Source organism: Gobius niger, assembly GCF_951799975.1.
Source record: "Gobius niger genome assembly, chromosome: 23".
NCBI lineage: Eukaryota > Metazoa > Chordata > Actinopteri > Gobiiformes > Gobiidae > Gobius > Gobius niger.
The window spans coordinates 3,977,119-3,997,848 of NC_136874.1; the positions used below are offsets into that span (position 1 = coordinate 3,977,119).

The 20,730-nt window shown below is 40.2% G+C and overlaps 1 protein-coding gene across 2 annotated transcripts in view; it reads left to right on the forward strand.

The window, feature by feature from the left end:
- LOC306982172 (neuropilin-2-like) overlaps positions 1–20,730 on the forward strand; it is a 162,734-nt gene that overhangs the window by 14,312 nt on the left and 127,692 nt on the right. For both annotated transcript variants that reach the window (XM_079582008.1, XM_079582009.1), the window contains exon 2: positions 6,693–6,870. In XM_079582008.1, the coding sequence (XP_079438134.1) occupies positions 6,693–6,870 (178 nt within the window). The remainder of the gene's footprint in view (positions 1–6,692; positions 6,871–20,730) is intronic.

Here is a 20,730-nt window from a genome sequence, read left to right on the forward strand (position 1 = left end):
GACTTTCAATGCGGGGAAATAAGGTTTTCATATGTAACAAATCATGGCTGCTGGTTCTCAATCCACTATATATGCCCAGAATATGGAAGTGAAGGATTATTTGATATATACTTCAGATTAATAGAGGCTGTTTCTAGTTTTTTGAAAGCAGAAGTTGACATTCTGATCAATGTTTTGCTCACATCGCCAACAAAATGTCCAAGATTGGCCACCAACACTGCAAAAAGTACTGCACTGTAAGTTTATTTGTTTATTATTAGGAACCCTAAACTGCAGGGACCTTTTTATTTAATAAATCACTTAATTTCAACATCATAATCCAATAAAATATATTTGAAAGTGAATGTATTACATTTCTAACAGAATTTGTGCCGATTACTCAAAATAATCTGTAAACTCTAAGCAATCATTACTAGTAAAATGCTAGTATTAAGAAGACTTTCACAGTAAGCAGCACTTATTAGACAGTTTAGTGCTAACAACTTGGAATTCCTAGTACGGATTACTTTTGTCACTTAAGTATCGTATTAACCTGTGCTGTTTGTCTGAGTAGTGGTTACTGGGATATTCTTGTTCCAACAACAAGAGGTCATTATGGTTTACACTGGAAATACAATAACAATTTAAAGGACTCAAAGAAAGAAATGACATAAATCTACTTTAATGCAAGCAGTACTAAGTAACTCTTGCCTCTAGAGGCCACAAGCGCCACTGCAGGTGTCGTAGCATACTGTTTAAGTGGCGCTAACCCGCAGTTAGCTTTGCCCGTTAGCTTGTTAGCTTCTTCTTCGTGATTCTATTAGTGTGTATTGGTTTCTCCAACAACCAGGGGGAGATGAAAGACCCCCCCAATCATCCCATTAACACTTGTATTACCCCCAGGGGACTACGGAAAGGATTTATTAAGGTAAACAAGTTACTTAGTACTTCATCAAGAGACTAAATGCTAAATTTGAGTAGGTTTGGTCTTGTTTTTGATAAGATACAACCTCTTATTGCCAATAGGACAATTGGCAGCTTCTTTGTTTAAAAAAGTTCCGTGGTGTGGATTAGCGAATGAACATTTCCTTCTATAACAAGATATTTCGCGCAAAATAGGCATTAAATGAGACAGAAGACACTCTCATCTGATTGAAAACGGGCAGGTTAAAGCTCCACTGAAATGCTGTTTTTCTAAACCGTTCCCCTATACCAGTCAGACATCCTTAGATAGGGTTAATTTCATATCCCCGTTACCTCTCTAACCCGCCCCCCTCTCCCATCCATCTCTCTCCCTCTCTCTGTTTCCCCTCCTAATCCCTCTCTCCTCCAGGGAAGAGAAAGTGTCTATGCTGCAGCATTTCTCTCAGTACGTCTTAATCCCACTGATAGCCTCCTGTGCTCCGTATTGGCCTCACAACAATAGAAAACTGCCCGGATTTACTCTCCCTCCTCCTGCAAGGCTTCCATATGAACCATCTTTTTCAGGGGAAATCCACAGACTTTTTCCTCAGTCTGCGATTGATCAGCAAGTCTTCATCTCCAACGACCCAGACCAAGAAGGAAAATAACAACTTTCACGACTAATACTAGCTACTCAAGCCATACAAAAGCGATAGGTGTAAAAGTTTTCTGTCAAACTGTCAATCCGTCTCCATTTCTTCCTGCACCGTGAAGTCGTCCCCTCCATCTTTTCGGATTGACGGGCCTCTCGCGTGTATTATTTAGCCCCCTTTTGTAGCTCAGGGTGCCGAACAAAGTCAGGAAGCCATCGCCGCTCCGTCAAATGTCAAGCACATCCCGAGCACTGCCTTTTTTTTTTTTTAAGTACAATGCGCGGTGGAAATGCCAGCCCTTGAAGGCTACATTACACCGGGGCGCCTTTGTGGGGTCGGCCATTGATGCTTTCACGGCGTTTAAGTGTGTAACAGAAGGGGGCAAAGGGGCGGCGGTAATGGCTTTATTGTTTTTGGATGACATAAATCTGAACTTTCCTTTTTGTCTCCTGAGTTAATGCGGTGGTTCAGGGGCAGAAATGCTTGAGCTAAGTGACAAACTAATGCTTTAATAACATGCATTTGTGTCTGCTTTTCGAGCTTTTAACAATTATTTTACATAATTCCCACGTCCAAAACATACAGTCAGTTCACTTTTGCCGCTTCTTCTTCTACTCCTTAAGCGCTTTTATCTGGATTTCCGGGATTTTGATGCCTATACATGCGTTTCCAATGACGTCACACATAGTTCCGGCGGCCATTTTGAACACCCAAGTAGCATTATGCAGTACTACGACATGTAACTAAATCTCTATCACTGAGAGTGCACATTTATGTGAAATAACCAGCAAATGTGGCACAGACTCCTCTGTCTGTGGAGCTACAGCAGGATTTACTAAAGATCTGCTTCACTCTGAAGACTAAATGAACACATCAAAGGGGCAAAACAGAAAAACTTTCTCTGTGATTTTTACAGTTTGTCATGTCGACAGAGTCTCAGTCTGAGTCAGTGTTTAAGCTGCTCAAGGATAGGGCTGAAACAACTAATCGAAAAATCGACAACTAATCGATTATTGAAATAGTTGTCAACTATTTTACTAATCGATTAATCGTTTTCTAGTCAACACAGACTTAAAAAGAGCAAAAATTACATGAACATATTTTAGTAGTTTGGGTTTGTAGTGTTTTGTACATTGAAAATTTCATGAATATCTGTCTGTGTCTCATCCAATCATAAAGCAGAATTGGCACTAAGAGCCTCCAAGTGATGCCACTTTAGCTTTATGTGATTAAAAAAAATGGAAAAAATACCATTTTCATACACCATTCACAGCCAAGAGATGAATCGATTAATTGTAAAAATACTCGGAAGATGAATCAATTATCAAAATAATCATTAGTTGCAGCCCTACTCGACGTTAGCATGCTACCGGCTAGCAACTGTCAATTTTTTCCTTTTCCTTTTCATTTATTAATTTATTTGAATGGGACAGTGCATATTAATGAACAGACAACTAGTGCTGTAAACATGCCGGATTTAGCTCAAGGCTAATTTCTGTCCGCAGTCCCATAATACACAGGAATTCAATCAACTGTCTATGGCTTCAACACGATAAACACATGTGGTTCAAATCTATGAACACTGAGGAAATACTACAGAAACAGCTCAGCGCTGACCTCTGTCACATGTTGTATCCAAGGTTAGATGTTTCTGGTTCAGGGCTTTCTCTTGGAGAGGTCAGAGCTGAGCTGTTGAAGCTAGATGCTAACCGGTAGCATGCTAACATCTTGAGCAGCTTAAACACAAACTCACTGGTTTCACGTGCTTTCACTGTTCTCTTCTTGAGCAATGATTACGAGTACATAAAAACACCACTGTTAGTTGTCTTTCATTTTCATCCTGAGTAGAGATATTGTTACATGTTGTAGTACTGCACAATTCTACTTATTATTCAAAATGGCCGCCATAACAATAAAAGTCACATGACTGAAAGGTATAGATAGACCACAAAAGAGTCCCTTGCACTGTGACAGCCCAAAATAAATCCACATTTATTTTTAAAGCGCTTTTTCCCACACACACACACACACAGTGAGTCTTAAAGCCGTAGAAAGAAGAAGTCACATTAATGCGTGATTTGTCCAGTTAATGAATATGTTTAGAAGGATACAAAAAGATTTAATGGGAATTTGACTTCAGGAGCCATACCGGGGCGGGACAGTTGAGCTCTTTCATCCTTTTGATTCAAAAATGTCCATCTGGAGCTTACCGAATATTTTTGCTCATGCCCTTACACAATGTACTGTACGTCTCATATCAGACGAACATTTATTCAGAAACGGGAAAATGAACAAGCGGGCCGTTGTCATGGAGAGCACGTTCGGCGTCGCGGCTGTAAAGAATAATAATGTGTGCCAATCTTACCGCCGGACTGGGGTAATAACGCGGGCTATTGTTGTGCGAATGAAGCGGCGCATTGTCCCCGGCCAGAGTTAGCGTTAGCGTGTTAGCATGAGATAAGAAACAGATTGCGGTTTTCATACTTCGACAATAACTGACGGCAGAAATACCGCGGCTGCGAGAACTGGGGCCGACAACTACCAGCCTGTTAACACTAGGTTACTCTGCAAATATGATAAATCGAGACCGCCGAACTCGCGCTATGTGCTGCTTCTGTTCGGGAATGTTTGCTATTACCATTATAACTACAATATCAAAGCGTGTAGCAAACATCTTGCTGTGTTTGTGGTGATACCGAGCTGCTGAACTTGCAAATTCCATGTTTCTGATCAGACAATATGACTAGATATCGACTTCATTAAATGACAAATAAACAATACACTTTTGGGCTCAGTATTTACACTATTTCTCTATTTTTCTCATGTAATATTTTATTTTTTACCCAAAGCAAGTTGTGTCTCATGCTCATTGTGGGATGTTTTAAGATTAAGTACTTTTCAAATAAAGCTGTACTTTTTAAGCTTTAGATTAGAATAGAATAGAAAAAACGTTACTGTTTATTGTCTTAGTTGGTTTCTGTTGCATCACAATAGTTTCCTGCATCAATATATTAAACTTTTTTTAAACAAAAGGCGACAAAAATGCGATGAAAAAGTGATGAAACAGCAAAAGAAGAGCCACAAAAAAGTGCCGAAAACACTATGAAAACACGACAAAAAAGCAGTAAAAAGATAAAGAAAAAAACGGATGAAAAAAGCAACAAAAAAACAACAAAAACTCGGCAAAAAACACCTAAGGAAGCCACCGCCCCCTGACAACCACACAAACATGTGACAATGCAACAAAAAATTATTTCACATGAGGCATTAAACACTGTTGCTAGAGGCTGTCAGATTTTAGATTTGGGTAAAGCTGAGCTGGAGGAAATGTGCTCGGTTAACTCGGGGGTTAAGAGGTTAAATCCCTTGCATCAACCTTTTCTTTCTTTTCATCAGATCACAAGCCTCAAATGAGATATTTCTTGTTTTGTATGTATTTCAATAAAATGAAAATTGAATACATAAATAAATAAAAAAAATAGCAGCTTTTTGTACATTGAGGTTGAGTGCAATTTATGTAATATATTAAGTTATCTTTACTTAAAGAAATTCGTTTTCTAATGTTGATTAGTCAAACCTATCCGTTGTGATTTTTGACCCATTAGCTTTTTAGTTTCTCGTTTACTTGTTTGTGATTGACTGGTTTGAGTTTGAAATCAACCATTAGTTTAAGTGTGTTCTACTTATCCAGCTTTACAGTGTACTATTTACACTCATAATGCTTGTTCTTTGCCATTTTAAAGACATAAACAGTGCATTGTCCCCAGTTGGAGTTAGCTTTAGCGCATTAGCACCAGGGATTCATATCGAATAACGTCTTTGTGGTGAGTTCGAGGTTTCACGCTGCTTCCTGTCCGCTCCGTGTCGAGCCACAGCTACACCATTGTTCCTGGGAGAGCGCGATAGCATCAGAAAATGTGTCCCGTGTTTGCAGATTGGCCGGCCCGAGCAACAATTACATTCGCGGAAAAAAAAAAAAACGCTCCCAGTGGGACAGATAAGAGGTGGGAGTGGGAGAGCGAGGAGGAGCGGCCTATCAGTCTGACTGTAATCCAGAGAAATACGGATGCAATCACGGGCCTTTATTGTTTTAATAGCTCATATTGAGAATACACAATGGGAAAGTTGTGTGTGTGTTTTTTTTCCAATTTCCGGGCCAAATTGCTTTCCTTTGTTTTACTGTTGTTCGGGTGCGTCGCAGGCGCAGATGTGAGAGCACAGACACTTATTGTTGGGCGGGATTCAATGAGCTTAGAGTGAAACCGGTGATGGGCAGCAAAATGAAAATGTGAACATTTTTGGAGAGAGCTGCGGTCGATGGGCACAAGTGTAAACAAAGTGTCTTTTTAGTTAGATTCCACTTTTAGACAAGGTTTAGTCCGTGTTTTAACCTGGGAAATCCTGTTTAGGACCTGGTTTTGGGAGTATTTCCATGTCTTGTCGGGTTTAGTGGTGCTAGGCTAGTGCTAGGCTAGTGGATGTCTATGGTAACTAGTAGCCTGCATTAAAAACCTCTTCAAAATCATGGGGTCGTCCTCCAAACGTTGCCATATCTGATTTGTAGAAAGCTCCTTTGTGAATTCCACGTGTAGTAATGCGGCCGCAGGTAAACAAACTACTGTAGATCCGGTAAGCTAGCAGATCACTCCGCCGCTAACTAGCTTACAACCAGGAAGCTGATGCGGCTCAAATTATTCAGTCGACACAGACATTTATATGGGCAGTCTGGTGGTATAAGTGATTTGCCTCAGGTGCACTGTGCTTGGGTCAGACTGTTTTTAATGCAGGCTACTAGTTACCATAGACATGCACTAGCCTAGCACTAGCCTAGCACTAGCCTAGCACTAGCCTAGCACCACTAAACTCTTCAAACATAAGGACTGCTTGAATCTCCGAAATCAACAACACTCTGGATAACTAGGAAATGAGGCCCTGTGTCAGAAATCCTGAAACATCCCTTTAAATGAGATAAATCTCTTGAATTAAGGTACTTTATGTTGAATTTGAGTCGGTTTGAATGCACTAATTAATGCTAATGCCAATGGAACAAGCATAAATCCCACTTGAAATCACTTTTACTAGAACCTGATTCAAAATTGGACCCAGGAAGTATCTCTCATAAAGCAACACACTGACATAATTCTCTTCTCTCTCCAGCTCCAGTGTGCGGCGGTGTGTTGGACGCCAGCGAGGCCGGCTACATCACCTCGCCCGGGTACCCGCTCGAGTACCCGCCCCACCAGAACTGCCACTGGATCGTCTCGGCGCCAGAGCCCACCCAACGCATCGCGCTCAACTTCAACCCGCACTTCGAGATCGAGCGGCTGGACTGCAAGTAAGTGCTGTCTCGGATCTGATCCTGTCCGTACTCAAACTCTCCTCGTATGGATATGTTTGCTGCTTTCCATTCTTGTACCATTTAGAGTTTATGACTACAGCTTTGGCCGTCCAGCAGCCATTTCATCATGGCTTTGGTGAATGATCTTAATGATTGGCAGGACTTAATTTGTAGTAACTCTGATTTCAGTCTTTTAGAGGAGGTGGAGCCTCTTCAACTGATTAAGTGCCATAGGGCTAGGTACTGTTAAAGACTGGTATTAAACAAAACGTTTAGGTACTACTGGTGTAGAGTTCGGGACTGTGACGTCATATCGCTAAGCATTATGGAACTAGCAGCAATTGTAAACTTATGGAGATTTTAACCTCTTACCACCCGCCTAAACCAAATGCATTCTGTCCTCTTTGGCTATTATATAGGCCTGTGTAACACCTCATTTGAAAGCTAAGACCCACAAAACTGATCTTTTTCCTCGCATTGTTGCTTTGTTGTGTCACCTTTTTTATGTTTTTCTTTCTTTCTTTTTTTCTTCATTTTTGTGACATTTTTGTTGAGTTTTTGTCATTTCTTTGTTTAATTTTTGTTGAGTTTTTGTCACATTTTTGTTGCGTTTACATCCTTGTTTTCTTCTCATTTTTTGTGGCTATTTTGGTGTTTTTTCCCAAAGAAGCTATTTGATTTGGGTAAAGCCAAACTGGAGAAAATGGGATCCGTTCAGGTGGGAGGTAAGAGGTTAAAATTCACTGTTCACATTAAAACACTTGGACACCACAGTGTGTTAGCTGTATTTACCAGCAGTAACTCAGCAGCTAACGAAGCTGTTCCACGGCTATTTTCTCCACTTTTTACACTGTTTTTAGCTAATGTTATATGGAAATGTACGCAAACAGCTGCAAAGATGGCGGATCTCCATGGTAACTGTGGAATTTCCCGAAGGTTTGTGCTAGATCATATGCTCCGCAGGGACAGTCTGCTGTGAAAACGTGAGATGTCACGACACAAATTAAGGCTAGGGCCAGGAATGGTCAATATTAGGGTTAGGATTAGGATTATTTGTATTTTTAGACAAACCAATTTATAGATCTATACAAAATCACAGCAGACCGTCCCTCCCGAGCATAAGATCTAGCACTAACCCTTCCCGAACTCTATTGTATACGTTTGTTAAGTGTGACGTCACGACTTCTACTTCCGGGTCCCAGCATACCAGCTAATATGCTAGAATAAAACACATTAAAAACTCTTTAATACAACAATCAATATTTCTGAAACTCAACAGAATTTTTTGTAGTTTCTCGAACATTTAAGACCCCGGAAATAGAGCTGTGAACTCACCACTTAGTAGTAAACTAAACAGTACTGCGGAAATGGACCAAACCACCACATGATGCACCGTGGACCCATTTCCCATAACATTTAACATTTAATAACCTGCCCTGGGGCAAACTACCCCTTGGTTGCCCTCATATCCCTATACCCATTCTAAAGAGACTGACACAAGGAAGCTCGAACACGGTCGGAGAGAAGAGAATGGAGAATGGCTTTGATACAGACAAGCGTGCCCTATCTCTCCTTATTTATTCGCTAAAAAAAAACTCTCGCATCTTGTATCTCTGAGTCCAGGTTTGACGTTCCAATCGTTCCAATCTGAGATCTAAATGCCGGGCTCCTCTGTCCAAACTCGTGACGGGTTTTGGAAAGCGCAGCTGAAGCTTAATGTCTGAGTCTGAGCGTCCAGGAAAGAGTAAATATTACGGGGAGAAGAGTCTAAATAAGACGCAGCTGTTCGGTTTCCTTTCCCACAGCAGAGTAATCCAGTTCATATGCTTTTCTTTGTTTTTGACCTCGAAGGAAGACGTCTCCGCGGGTTACACAACACGAGGACAAAGGAGCGCTTTTCTGAAGATGAATAAAATGAAAATCAGTTGTGCAGAGAGGGCTGGATTAAAGCGGACAGATCGTGCATAATCGCCCGCTTTTGGGCACCTCGACATCGACCTTTTTTTACGTTGTGTGTGTGTGTGGAATGGAGAGTTTATCATCAAGGACAAGGATCTTACAAGGAAAATGCAAGCTTTCATTCTTAGCCAAGGGCGTGCTAACAAGTCGATGGTGCAGTTTGTGGGTCCAGTGAGAGATGCATGAATATATCGATATATTACTACAGGTAGGTTTATGATGAGGGAACATTATAACATGGTTTTGCATGACACATCCCCTTTACAGACGGCATCGCCCATATATGGTCATGTTCGAAAACAGTTAAGGGGGAAAACAATTGAGAAAAACCTAAACTCTAATCATTCAAAAACTACTTTAACAAATGCCATATGTGACCATGGTTTTGAACAAAATAAAGATACAAAGTCATGGAGAGGAGCAAAGTGGTTCAACAGCCCCTAAATACACAAATAATGGAGAATAAATACAGACGGCATCTCTGGAATCGCCCATATATGGTCATTTTTGAAAACAGTTAAGGGGGAAAACAATTTTGAAAAAATGTAAATTTTCTCTAATTATTCAAAAACGACTGTAACAAATGCAGAAATATGAATATAGTTTCTACTAAATAAAGATACAAAGACATGGGGAGGAGGAGCAAAGTGGTTCAACGGCCCATAAATACATGAATAACGGAGAATGCTAACTTGATGCTACATGTTAGCATCGGGCTAATGCTAACGGTTAGCTAGCGCTTGCTACAACTGCCGTTTTTTCACTCCTACTGGACAATCTGCTGTGAGAAAATATCCATATGGGCCCGATTTAGACTTGACTTTATTTGTGTGTGATAAACAAGTTCATATTCCACCAGAAAATGGCTAAAAAGAGTGGAAAATTGTGTTTCTCTAAAGATTCTATTTTCCCCCTCGGCGAAGCCACGCCCCCTTCTATGACGAGATGCTGTCTGTATCTATGCTAACATGATGCTACCGCTAGCTAGCCCTAGCTACGACTGCAGTTTCTTTGTTTCTACTGAACAATCTGCTGTGAATAAACATCCATATGGACCCGATTTAGACTTTACTTTATTTGTATGTGATAGATAAGTTCATATTTCGCCATTAAAACAGCTAAAAACTGTTTCCCAGAAGATTCTATTTCCCCCCTCAGCGAAGCCACGCCCCCTTCTATATCTACTAGAGAGAAAGCAAATAACACTGCGCAAATGAGTGATGCGTATCTTTGCCCTATTTGTAGCAAAAATCACCAAAAAATTCGACAATGCAACAAAAAAGTTACGATCAGTTTTGTAGGTCTTAGCTTTTCACTCATTAAACACTGTTGCTAGAGGCTGTAAGCTCCAGTCGAGAAGATTTTAGATTTGGGTAAAGCTAAGCTGGCATTTAGATATCAGATTGGAACGATTGTGATTTCAAATGTGGACTCAGAGATGTAAGATGTGAGAACTTTTTTTAAGAGAAGAGAAAAGGCGAGATAGGGCACGCTTGTCTGTATCAAAGCCATTCTCCATTTTCTTCTCGAGCTTCCTAAAAAAAAACCCGTCCTCTCGTTTCACGGACGTGCCCATGAGCAAGGAATGTGCTGCGGTTTAATTGCGCCACAAAAAGTCACCAATAAAAAGGTCCTGTGGCCGCTCTGGGCTTCCATAGCGGTGCGAATTTGTAAAAGAGAGAAAGCCATTGTTGTGTTGAGAAGTAATTACTGTCGAAAGAGGCCGACCGCAGAAAGCTTTGAGGAAACAACAAGTGCTGAATATAAAGACGCTGTAATATAGGGATTGTCCTGTGTGTCAGATTTAGACAAAACCAAGACATTACATGATCTAAACAGGTTAAACGAGGACTAAATCAGGGCTAAACCAAGTCTAATCACTGATACAGTCCAAGATTAAATTAATGGAGACCTGGACTGGATCTCAATCAATGTTATAATTATGGCTTTTCTAATTCTTTCTTTGCTGTATATTTTCATAATTCTCTTTTAAAGTAAGTTATGGCGCAAAAATGAATTAAAGAGGTCTGACGGTATAATATATATAATCAGGGGTTCCCAAAGTGAGTCCTAGGGGTTAAAATGTGGCCCGTGATAAGTGGTGATAAGTTTAACAATTGGAAAAACACTGGAAAAAGGGTTCCTCAGGGCTCTATACTTGCCCCTGTACTGTTAATGATTTATTGGATTTAATTTATTAGTATTTTACAGAATCTATTAATTGTTGTTATTCATTTATGTCTTTTTTAAATTATTATTTTACTGTTTCTGGTTTAATGGTATTTTATTTTCTTGCGCAGCACTTTGGAAACTCTTGATTATGAAAAGTGGTATAGAAATAAAGTTGGATTGATTGGAAAAGAATAATCAACTTTAGGAAGATTGAAATATGAATGTAGTTTTCTACTAAATAAAGATACAAAGACATGGAGAAGGAATGACATGAAATTACTTGAATTAAGTTTGAGTAGGTTTAGTTTTAGATAAGACAAAACCTCTTATTGCCAATGGAACAAGCAAACCCTTTTTTTTTAATTCAGATGATTTTGTATCATTGTATCAAGTAAAAAATGTATATATTTTAATAGAAAAGTGAATATGTTTGATTCAAAGTGTGATTCTTGATTGTTCCATTGGCGCTAGCTCTTTATCTTGTCTTAGATTAGTTCAAATTCAACAGGAAGTACCTAAATTCAAGAGGTTTTAAGTCATTTATCTCATTTAAGATGATAAAGGTAACAACAAAAAACATTTTATTGTCTGACAAAGCTTGTGTCATGGTTTCAAGCCTGAATAAATAATCAATCTGACCCTACACAATGAAAAAAGGTCTCTCCCGGTATAAAAAGCTGATAACTGATAACATTATTTACCCTAAAAACAACTTTGCAGCTTCAAACGAAACAAAAATCGTGCCCAATTTCACCACCTGTACGGCAACACAACAGGGATTCTTGGCAGTGTCTTCACAGCGCCACCTACTGTTCTGGAGTGTGGATTATAAAGCTTTAATGTACTCAAATGTACTTTCAGCAGAAGCATTAACCACAATCATAAACCTGCATGGCTTGTGGCTGTTTTGACAAGTCGCCGAGTCTCGTCTTGTTATTTTCAAATCTCACCCTTTTCAGTCCAAGGCAAAAGACACAATTATCTCGTTCCTTCCTCCTCCTGTGCCGCTGCCCACTGGACTTCCCCTCCGCACAAACACTCCATGTGTCGGACTCCGGAGCCTACGGCGAAACTGGCCTCACAAATTCCTCTTTTTTTTTTTCCTCTTTCCCTCGCCAGTTTTATTTCTTACGGTTTTCGCCCGAGGGAGGGAACCGTCCATGAACCAGGCTCGGCCCTCTTGACCCGTCGCCCACTCGGCCCAGCCTTCGCGCACTGTTCCTGGGTGTAAAAGTCAGAAAGCGTGGGCGTGTGGAGTGAGTGAGACCGCGAGGGGAGTTTGTAAAATGAGTAACGAATAAGCAGGGAAGACTTTGACAAATGAGACACATGGATAGACTTTGGCGGCAGGGGATCAGGGGGAGAGAGTGCGTTTATAGGAGGCTGTAGCATGTAAAAAGTTAAGGGTTGGAATCAAGAAGAAAAGGGTACACAAAAACTCAAAAATGACATAGCCAGCATAAATAAAGCTTGAAAACATTAAAATTCGTCCCCATAACGAAAGGTTCTTAATCTTCATGGTAAAGCCTAAATAAAGAGATATATATATACAATATGAACTGCATGTTAGCGAACGCTGCATGGGGCATGTCTCATCTTCTCATTGTGAGATCTTTCACAAACTTTATTTAGCCTTGGAGACAGGACACTCAGCATCACAACACTTTTTGCTTCGTTTTGATTTGTCAAATATTCGCAGTGATCTTTTTACATCTGCTGGTTGTACTGCTTCATGACGCTAGTCCCTCCATATGTGGGCCGCAAAACAAGCTAGTTTTCCAATAGAAAGCATTGAACTTTACACCTGATTCAAGTAACTGTGAAGCCTGGTTTCTCATTGGAACTTTCTACAGCTAGATATTACCCCTGTGCTAACGCTGGGTTAGCTACAATTAAAGAAACCAGGCTGGTTTTCGTGAGGTACCTTTTAGAAATTTTGCATACTAATGAGGGCTGGACTTTGATTGACAGGCTGTTAGCATTAGAGCTAATGGCGCTAGGGCGGAGTCTACAGTGAAGATCCCGCCCTTTTGCCCTTTTTAGGAACTTGCTATTATGGTAAACGAGGAGGAGTGTGGATTTTTTGCAGGTAATAATGACAAATGCAGCTTTATTACCATCTTACACTTTGTTGGTTAGAAAATGCAATATTGATATAAATTAACTGAAACAAGATAGTTGTTTCACTTCCTGATTCTCTAAGCAAGCAACCATAAGCCCCTCCCCTTTGTTTTCCAGTTGTTTCAATAAACAGAGAAAAATGAAAGAAAGAAGTGGCTCAAAACACAGCTCCACACTGCAAAAAGTAAATATCAAGCATTGGCTTAAATGACTTGAATTGAGGAAATGTATCTTGTTTTGAGCGTTTTTCGCTAATTTAGACATTTTTCCTGATCGGACCAAGTTCACTTTGCTTGTTTGAGGACATTTCAGACCAGTTCTAAGGTAAATCTCGCTTGAAATAAGAAAGTAAAATTGCCAATGAGATAAGACCGTTTTTCTTACCCCATTGGCAAAGAAAATTACTTGAAATAAGGACCAAATGTATTGAAATGAGTCAGAAACATCTCAGAACAAGTGAAATAATCAAGGACAAATACCCAACAACTTCTTAACTAGTCAAAACAACTAAAATTTTGATTATTATGCTCAAATCGAGATGTTTATACTGATCTAGTTAATTACTTTTTGCAGTGCAGGTCTGCTTTTGATGAGAGAACAGCCTCATAACGTGATAAAAAAAAAGCTCTAAAAGTTTGCACAATACCCTCTTTTTTAAAACGGGAAAATACCCAAATCCACTTCAAAGGCGAGGACTGTTTGCTCCAGGTTGGAGAGTCCAGACTTTTTTCATCAAGAACCACGTACTAAAAAAAAACTCACTGGTGAACTATTCTGGCAAAGCATGAGAGACGAGAGAGTCAAACAGTTTGGCAGCTCCATTGGTTCAAAGTCATTAAAGCTTAATTAATTCAGTTTGTCTCTTTCATAATCAAATGTTTGTTATTGTGGTTATCGTTTGGTTTAAACAGAAACAAAAAACACCACAAATATGGATTACAGGGCAGTATCTAGTCCCTGGGCCATGGATATGAAAAGAATAGGCAATAAAGGAGAAAGAGATTCGTCAGACTGTTTGTAGAAATGACTAAACTGTGACTAAAACTAAAAGTATTTACATCCAAAAGGCAAAGACTGGGCTGCCATGGACAACACTGAGTAAAACTAAAAACAAACCTGTAAAAATCACTGTTGTGTTTCCATGTCATGTCCCTTCAGAGCCACCGTAGCCGCCATTGCCTTTCCCCTCCGGCCTCATGTTCTCATCTAGCACAACAATATAAAAACAGTCTCCTAATATCCCTTCGCAATAACGCAGCCCAGTGACCGCGCTCTGAACACGTCCCTATAGACTTGCCCCGGGGCAGATTTGCGTCTCCGTGTCCGCCCCCCCTTTCCAACGCCCTAACGCTCGGCTCATGGGCTCATCTCCTGCCTCCGTCCTGATCACGCATCGATTTGCCATTAGGGCCATTGATCCGGCACCTCCGCGCTGCCCCCGGTGGCCGGAGAGCGGTGATATCACGGCGCCGAGATGCCGTTATGTGGGAGCAATGTGGCGCTGGGAGGACGAGGGAAAAGCGCATTAGGAAATCTCTATCCACTGTCCTGACATGTCGAAAACGAATGATAACATTATGGTCAGGACTTAAAGTGCATTTGACAGGTTTTAATGCTTTTGAAAATATGACTCATTTAGATGGAGGACATCAGATAGACACAGACGGCATCTCGTCATAGAAGGGGGCGTGGCTTCGCCGAGGGGGAAAACAGAATCCTTAGAGAAACACAATATTTCACTCTTTTTAGCCATTTTCTGGTGGAATATGAACTTATTTATCACATAGTCAAGTGTAAATCGGGGCCATATGGATGTTTTCTTACGTCAAACGTCAGTTGTAGTTAGTGCTAGTTAACCGTTAGCCCAATGCTAACATGTAGCATCAAGTTACCATTCTCTGCTACTTATGGGCTGTTGAACCCAATGGCCGCTGGCTGCTCTGCTTTATGCCCACGACACTAGAGGCCACCATTGATCCGCCATTGCTGTAGTACCTCCATATCACCACTAGGCCCCCATTGAAAAGCATTGGAGTTTAGACACGTTAAAAACAACTTTAACGCCTGGTTTAAATTTTTTCAACACTAGACTAGGCTAGATATTCCTCCTGAGATAACGCTGGGTTAAAAAACCAGGCTGGTTTTCGTAAGAAGAATTTTAGAAATCTCGTACTTAATGAGGGTCGGACTGTTAGCATTGGAGCAGCGCGAGCTACACGTCACGCAAGGGCCGAGTCTACGGTGAAGATCCCGCCCTTATGCCCTTTTTAGGAACATGCTTCGTCAGAGCTGGGGAGGAGGAGTCTGTAAATCCGCCATGATTTCCCCCACGACCGTGGTCATTATGGTAAACAGGGAGGAGTGAGCAGAAGACATCCATTTATATATACAGTCTACGGTTGAACCACTTTGCTGCTCTCCATGTCTTTGTATCTTTATTTATCCCATTGAAAGTACATGGTCGGCACGGCAACAGTTGAAAAAGGTTCACCTCCATCTACATCACTTCCTGTGAATGTGAAAAATGTGATTCCATAGACTATTCTTTGGAAATAGCAACATTTCTCCTATTTTATGTCACAACTTAGTCATAAATAGTAGTAGTAGTAAGAGTAATAGACTGTTTGCCCATGGTCAGATTTCCCATCATGTCTGTTAATGGATGTGATAAATATATAAACTGCCTTAGAAACCAATTTCAACACTGCCTGAAAGTACAACTACCCACACTGCCTTTAAGTGAAAGCATAAAGTCCCAATATCCTGCGCCCGACCCCATTCATCTCAGTGGTACAACTGTATTAGGTGGATGGATGACTTTCTGTGGCAAAAACAATCCCCAACTCTTGCCGTACGAAAAGCAAATAAACATTACCCGCCCGAGCTGAACAACATCACAGATTCCTCACGTCTGAAATACGTGCTTGGTGGAGGTGAATTGTGCGAAAAACGGGAGAAAAAACGCAAGTTAGGCCATAAACAAACCAGAGCAGCGCCCATACATGGTCATGTTTGAACACGGTTATGGGGGAAAACAACAAAATCTCTAATTATTCAAAAACTACATTGACAAATGCTGAATTATGAATATAGTTTTCTACTAAAGAAAGATACAAAGACATGGAGAGGAGCAAAGTGGTTCAACAGCCCATAAACACATAAATAATGAAGAATGCTAACGTGATGCTTCATTTTAGCATCGTGCTAATGCCAACGCTAGCTACGACTGCCGTTTTTTCACTTCTACTGAACAATCTGCTGTGAAAAAACATCCACATGGACCCGATTTAGACTTGACTTTATTTGTATGTGATAAATAAGTTTATATTCTGCCAGAAAATGGCTAAAAAGAGTGAAAAGTGCCTCTTTAGTGCTTAAGAAGAAGAAATGTCTAAGTCTGTCTTTAGCTCGTAAGCTAGCTGTTTGTTTACTTTAAAAAAGCTGCTTCATTCAGGGCCATTATGGACTTTCAAGAGGAAAAAAAAAATCCACCGAACCCCACAAACACACGGCAAAGACTGGAACACAGAAACTACAAAAAAGCTGTACCAAGACAGAAGGAAGTTGTTGCTTGTTTAGATGTCGCATCAACAGTTTTTTTTTTTTTTTTTTTCAATTCTACTTAATGTTTTACGCTGATTCTTCTGTCCTGCAAATATTCCTACAGTTCTGGCTCATTTGCACTGATGTTGGACTTATGTTTATCCCCCTCGCATGTATTTCAGAAGTGAGGAATTCATCATTATCGCAAAAAATCTCAGAAAAGCATCTCGTGAATCCTAAGTTTCTAATATCGGAAACACCTTGAGCTTAAATAGCAGGACGTCTACATGAAGGAAAAGTTTCCATGGAGTTGGCTGCAGCCGGTTGCATTAGCGTCACACGGCCTCCTATATTTCAAGCTTTTATTACATTTAGAGCATCAGCCGGTGAGAGCTGCCGGGAGCCGAGGGGAGACGTCTTTACCTCAGCTCGAGGAAGAAGAAAAACTGCCACAGAGACACAGAGAGACATGGATTGATAAATATTTCTATAGAAAGACGTTGACATTCTATTAAAAATGATCTGCGAAATGAAATCCTTGCAACTCGTCGATTTTAAAAACATTACTCAAAAGTCCGGCTCTGACTTTTATGTAAAACTGCCTCCACATTCTCCGCCTCTGACCTGTAAAAAGTTTTTTATGAGCCCCGTTTATGCGTAACCTCTCGCTCTCGCGTCTGTCTCGCATCCTGATCGCTCCTGGCTTTGGAAACGTGCCAGCTAAAATAAAATAAAATAAAGCACAACTCCGTATCTTTCATTTCGCTTTCCGCTGAGGTGCCATCGGTCACGGCGGGAGAGCGAGCGAGGGGGAAGCGGCTTTTTCCAATGGGGTTTTGGCGGGTTTTGGTGAAGTTCTGGGGTTTGGCAGGCGCCTGCGGGGGAGCAGAGGTGATGGGTTTGGAGTTCTGGTTAGGGAAGTAAATAGGATTAAAGGAGAAGGAGTGAATAAATGTGGCACGAATAGCAGAAGGTAATATCTGACCTAGAGTCGTTTTAGTTGTGGTGGTGGTGGTGCACACAATAAAGTAGAAGCAACATCAAAAACGGCTTAAAATGAGAATAAATATTGTCAATTACTTTGCAAAAACAGAATCTCCTGTTTCCAATGGGGTTTATTATGTGTAAAAGCTGCTAGTCTTGTAATTTACACCTTTACAAAAACAATGTAAAGCAACAATTTAAAGTGCACATGACACGTTTGACACAATTTTTGCAAAAACATAGTCAACACATTATATTTAAGATTTTAGTAAAGACTGTACCCAGCTTTATTTAGTTTGGCCATTTTTTTTTAATAGTTTCACTTCCTTATTGGACACCGACAGGAAGTGACATAGATAGAGGACAACCATTTTAAACTGTTGCCGTGCCGACCATGTTATGTCAATGGGAAATGAGTCAAACTGCTGTGGAACTTAACCTTCATCTATGCCAGTGGTTCTCAACCAGGGGGTCGGGAGACGAATTTGGGGGGTCGCCAGATCATGTAGATAAAATATACTTACTTTTTAAAGAGTATATTATAGTATTTTATTGTCGCATGTGTGTGCTATTTCACCAGAGTGCCATTATATGTTTGTAATTTGATGAGTTTTATTTTAACCATTTGTTTTTTTGTTTGTTTTTTAAGAATCATGTAGGCTGATGTTCCGATTTCTCACGGTGTTACCCGGGCGGGGGGTCACGCACCCCTTTCACTGCTATAATGGGGGTCACGGCTCCAAAAGGTTGAGAACCACTGATCAATACAGACGGCATGGAGTCATAGAAGGGGCGTGGCCTCACCGACGGGGAAGGAAGTCACTTTGGGAAACATAATCTCAATCTTTTAGCTGTTTTCTGGCAGACTATAAACTTATTTATCACATACAAATAAAGTCAAGTTTAAAATGGGCCCATATGGATATTTTTTCACAGCAGATTCTAGCAAGTCCTCCTGTTAGCATGTAGCATGAAGCTAAAATGAAGCATCATGTTAGCATTCTCCGTTGTTTTTGTATTTATGGCACTTTGGTCCTCTCCATGTCTTTGTATCTTTATTTAGTAGCAAACTATATTCATAATTCAGCATTTGTTAAAGTAGTTTTTGAATAATTAGAGAAAGTCACGATTTTTCTTCCCTTTTCCCCCTTAACTGCTTTCAAACATGACCATATATGGGCAAATCCAGAGAAAAACACTAACTTTTCTTCATTAAATGGCTGCTTCAATGAAATAAAATGATAATTCTAACTTACAACAGATGTTATCCATCTAAATAAGTCATTTCAAAAGCAATTAAACCTGTCATGTGCACTTTAAGTTTGACCGCGACTAGCATTAGCGTTAGCAGCATCACTCAAAGAAGCTAATTCGCTAGCCGTATCTGATCTAATCCATACATTTAACGCTCGGAGACGTTATAAATTGCCTTCCATTACCGCCAGCTGTAAATACATATACATTGATTGATTGAAGTACGTCGTGCAGGGGCGTCTCGTTCTTTTTTTTTTTTCACTCCACACTTAAGCTCCTGCAGTTTCAGATCAATGGCGGTCTAGACTTTTCTGCGGTCGGCGTGTGTGAGCACAGAGGAGACCTGAAGTGGACAGTATTTGTTGGTAGGATGGATTGGAGATGGCAGCCCGTATGGATCTGCCTCCCAGCTGCTAGTTAATATTTCAAAAGCACTTACGCGTTATTAGGGACCCGCATTTCTCTACCCTCGCTCCGCTCTGTAATCGTCAGGAGAGCAGGAGTTGACAGACGATGCGATGTTGTTTACAGAAATGAAAATCCGGGCAGTTTTGGAGATGCGGAGCTAAAAGAAGCGCTCGCCAACTTTCAGCATCTGCTCCGCTTTTATCCGAGTAAATAAATGAATCGCAGAAACTCGCCTGGATAGTTGGGAATCATTTCTTGTCTGAATTTTATATTTTCAAGAATGGATTTAATTAAAATTGTGGTTTGAAGGCACACGGCGGAACGTTCAAAGATGCCAGGGATTTCAAAAGTGCTCCTAAAGCTCAGCTGGACACATATAAAGCTGAAGTAAAGCACCACATGTGTTTAACCCCTTAACTCCCACCTGAACCGAGCACATTTTCTCCAGTTTGGCTTTAGCCCAGTCCAAAAGCTTCTGGAAAAAAGCTGTGAAAATAGCAACAAAACTGAGACAAAAACAATGATGGAAATGTGACAAAAAAGTGAGAAAACATTAACAAAAAAGTGACGAAAAATTTATGAAAAAGTGGCAAAAATGTCACAAGAAATTGACAAAAAATGACCAAAAAATAACAAAAAAGGGACAAAATGTGACAAAAAAAATGACAAAAATGTGATAAAAATTTGACATAAAAATGACAAAAATGTGACAAAAAAAATGATAAAAAATTGATTAAAGAATGAAAAAAAAATGTGACAAAAAATGACCAAAAAAAAAGCTGAAAAAGTTACAAAAATGAGTTTAAATACTCTCTTCAGGCGGGAGTTAAGAGGTTAAGGTGTTTTTTCACCAATAAAAACATCCATAATGAAAAGAGTGCTTTTATCTGACTTACTCTGTGAAATATTGCAATGATCAAAGCAAACAATACAGGGCAGCAATGAAGCTAAAGCAGAGATAATGCTGTGATCATGCTGCGTTCGTGTGCACTGTGGAGCTCGCTTTCCTGAGATGTGACATCATTGTCCCCAGTTGGTTTGTGTTCATGTGCTTTATGTGGGAAAGTGGGATCATCAAATAAAAACAGTCTTTTATCATCAGCTAATCATTCAAATGTGTTGTTAGCGTCTCAAAAGCAAAAGCAAACTAAATGTTAAAAAACATCACGTAAATTAACTTTTTGCTAGCACTGATGTCAGGCGCTATGAGGATGACGACAGCTAACACTGAACTAAAAAAAAGTTGCAGTTTTTTCCCCCACTTCCAGAGGACGACATGAACGCAGCATTAGTCAATACACTTGAAATTGTCATAGCAGCATGATGCTAGCTTCCAAGGCTATCGGCTGCTTCCTCTTTTTGTTTATTGCTAGTATGTTAGCTAAAATAAAGTTGGCTAAATGAACTTATGTTCCC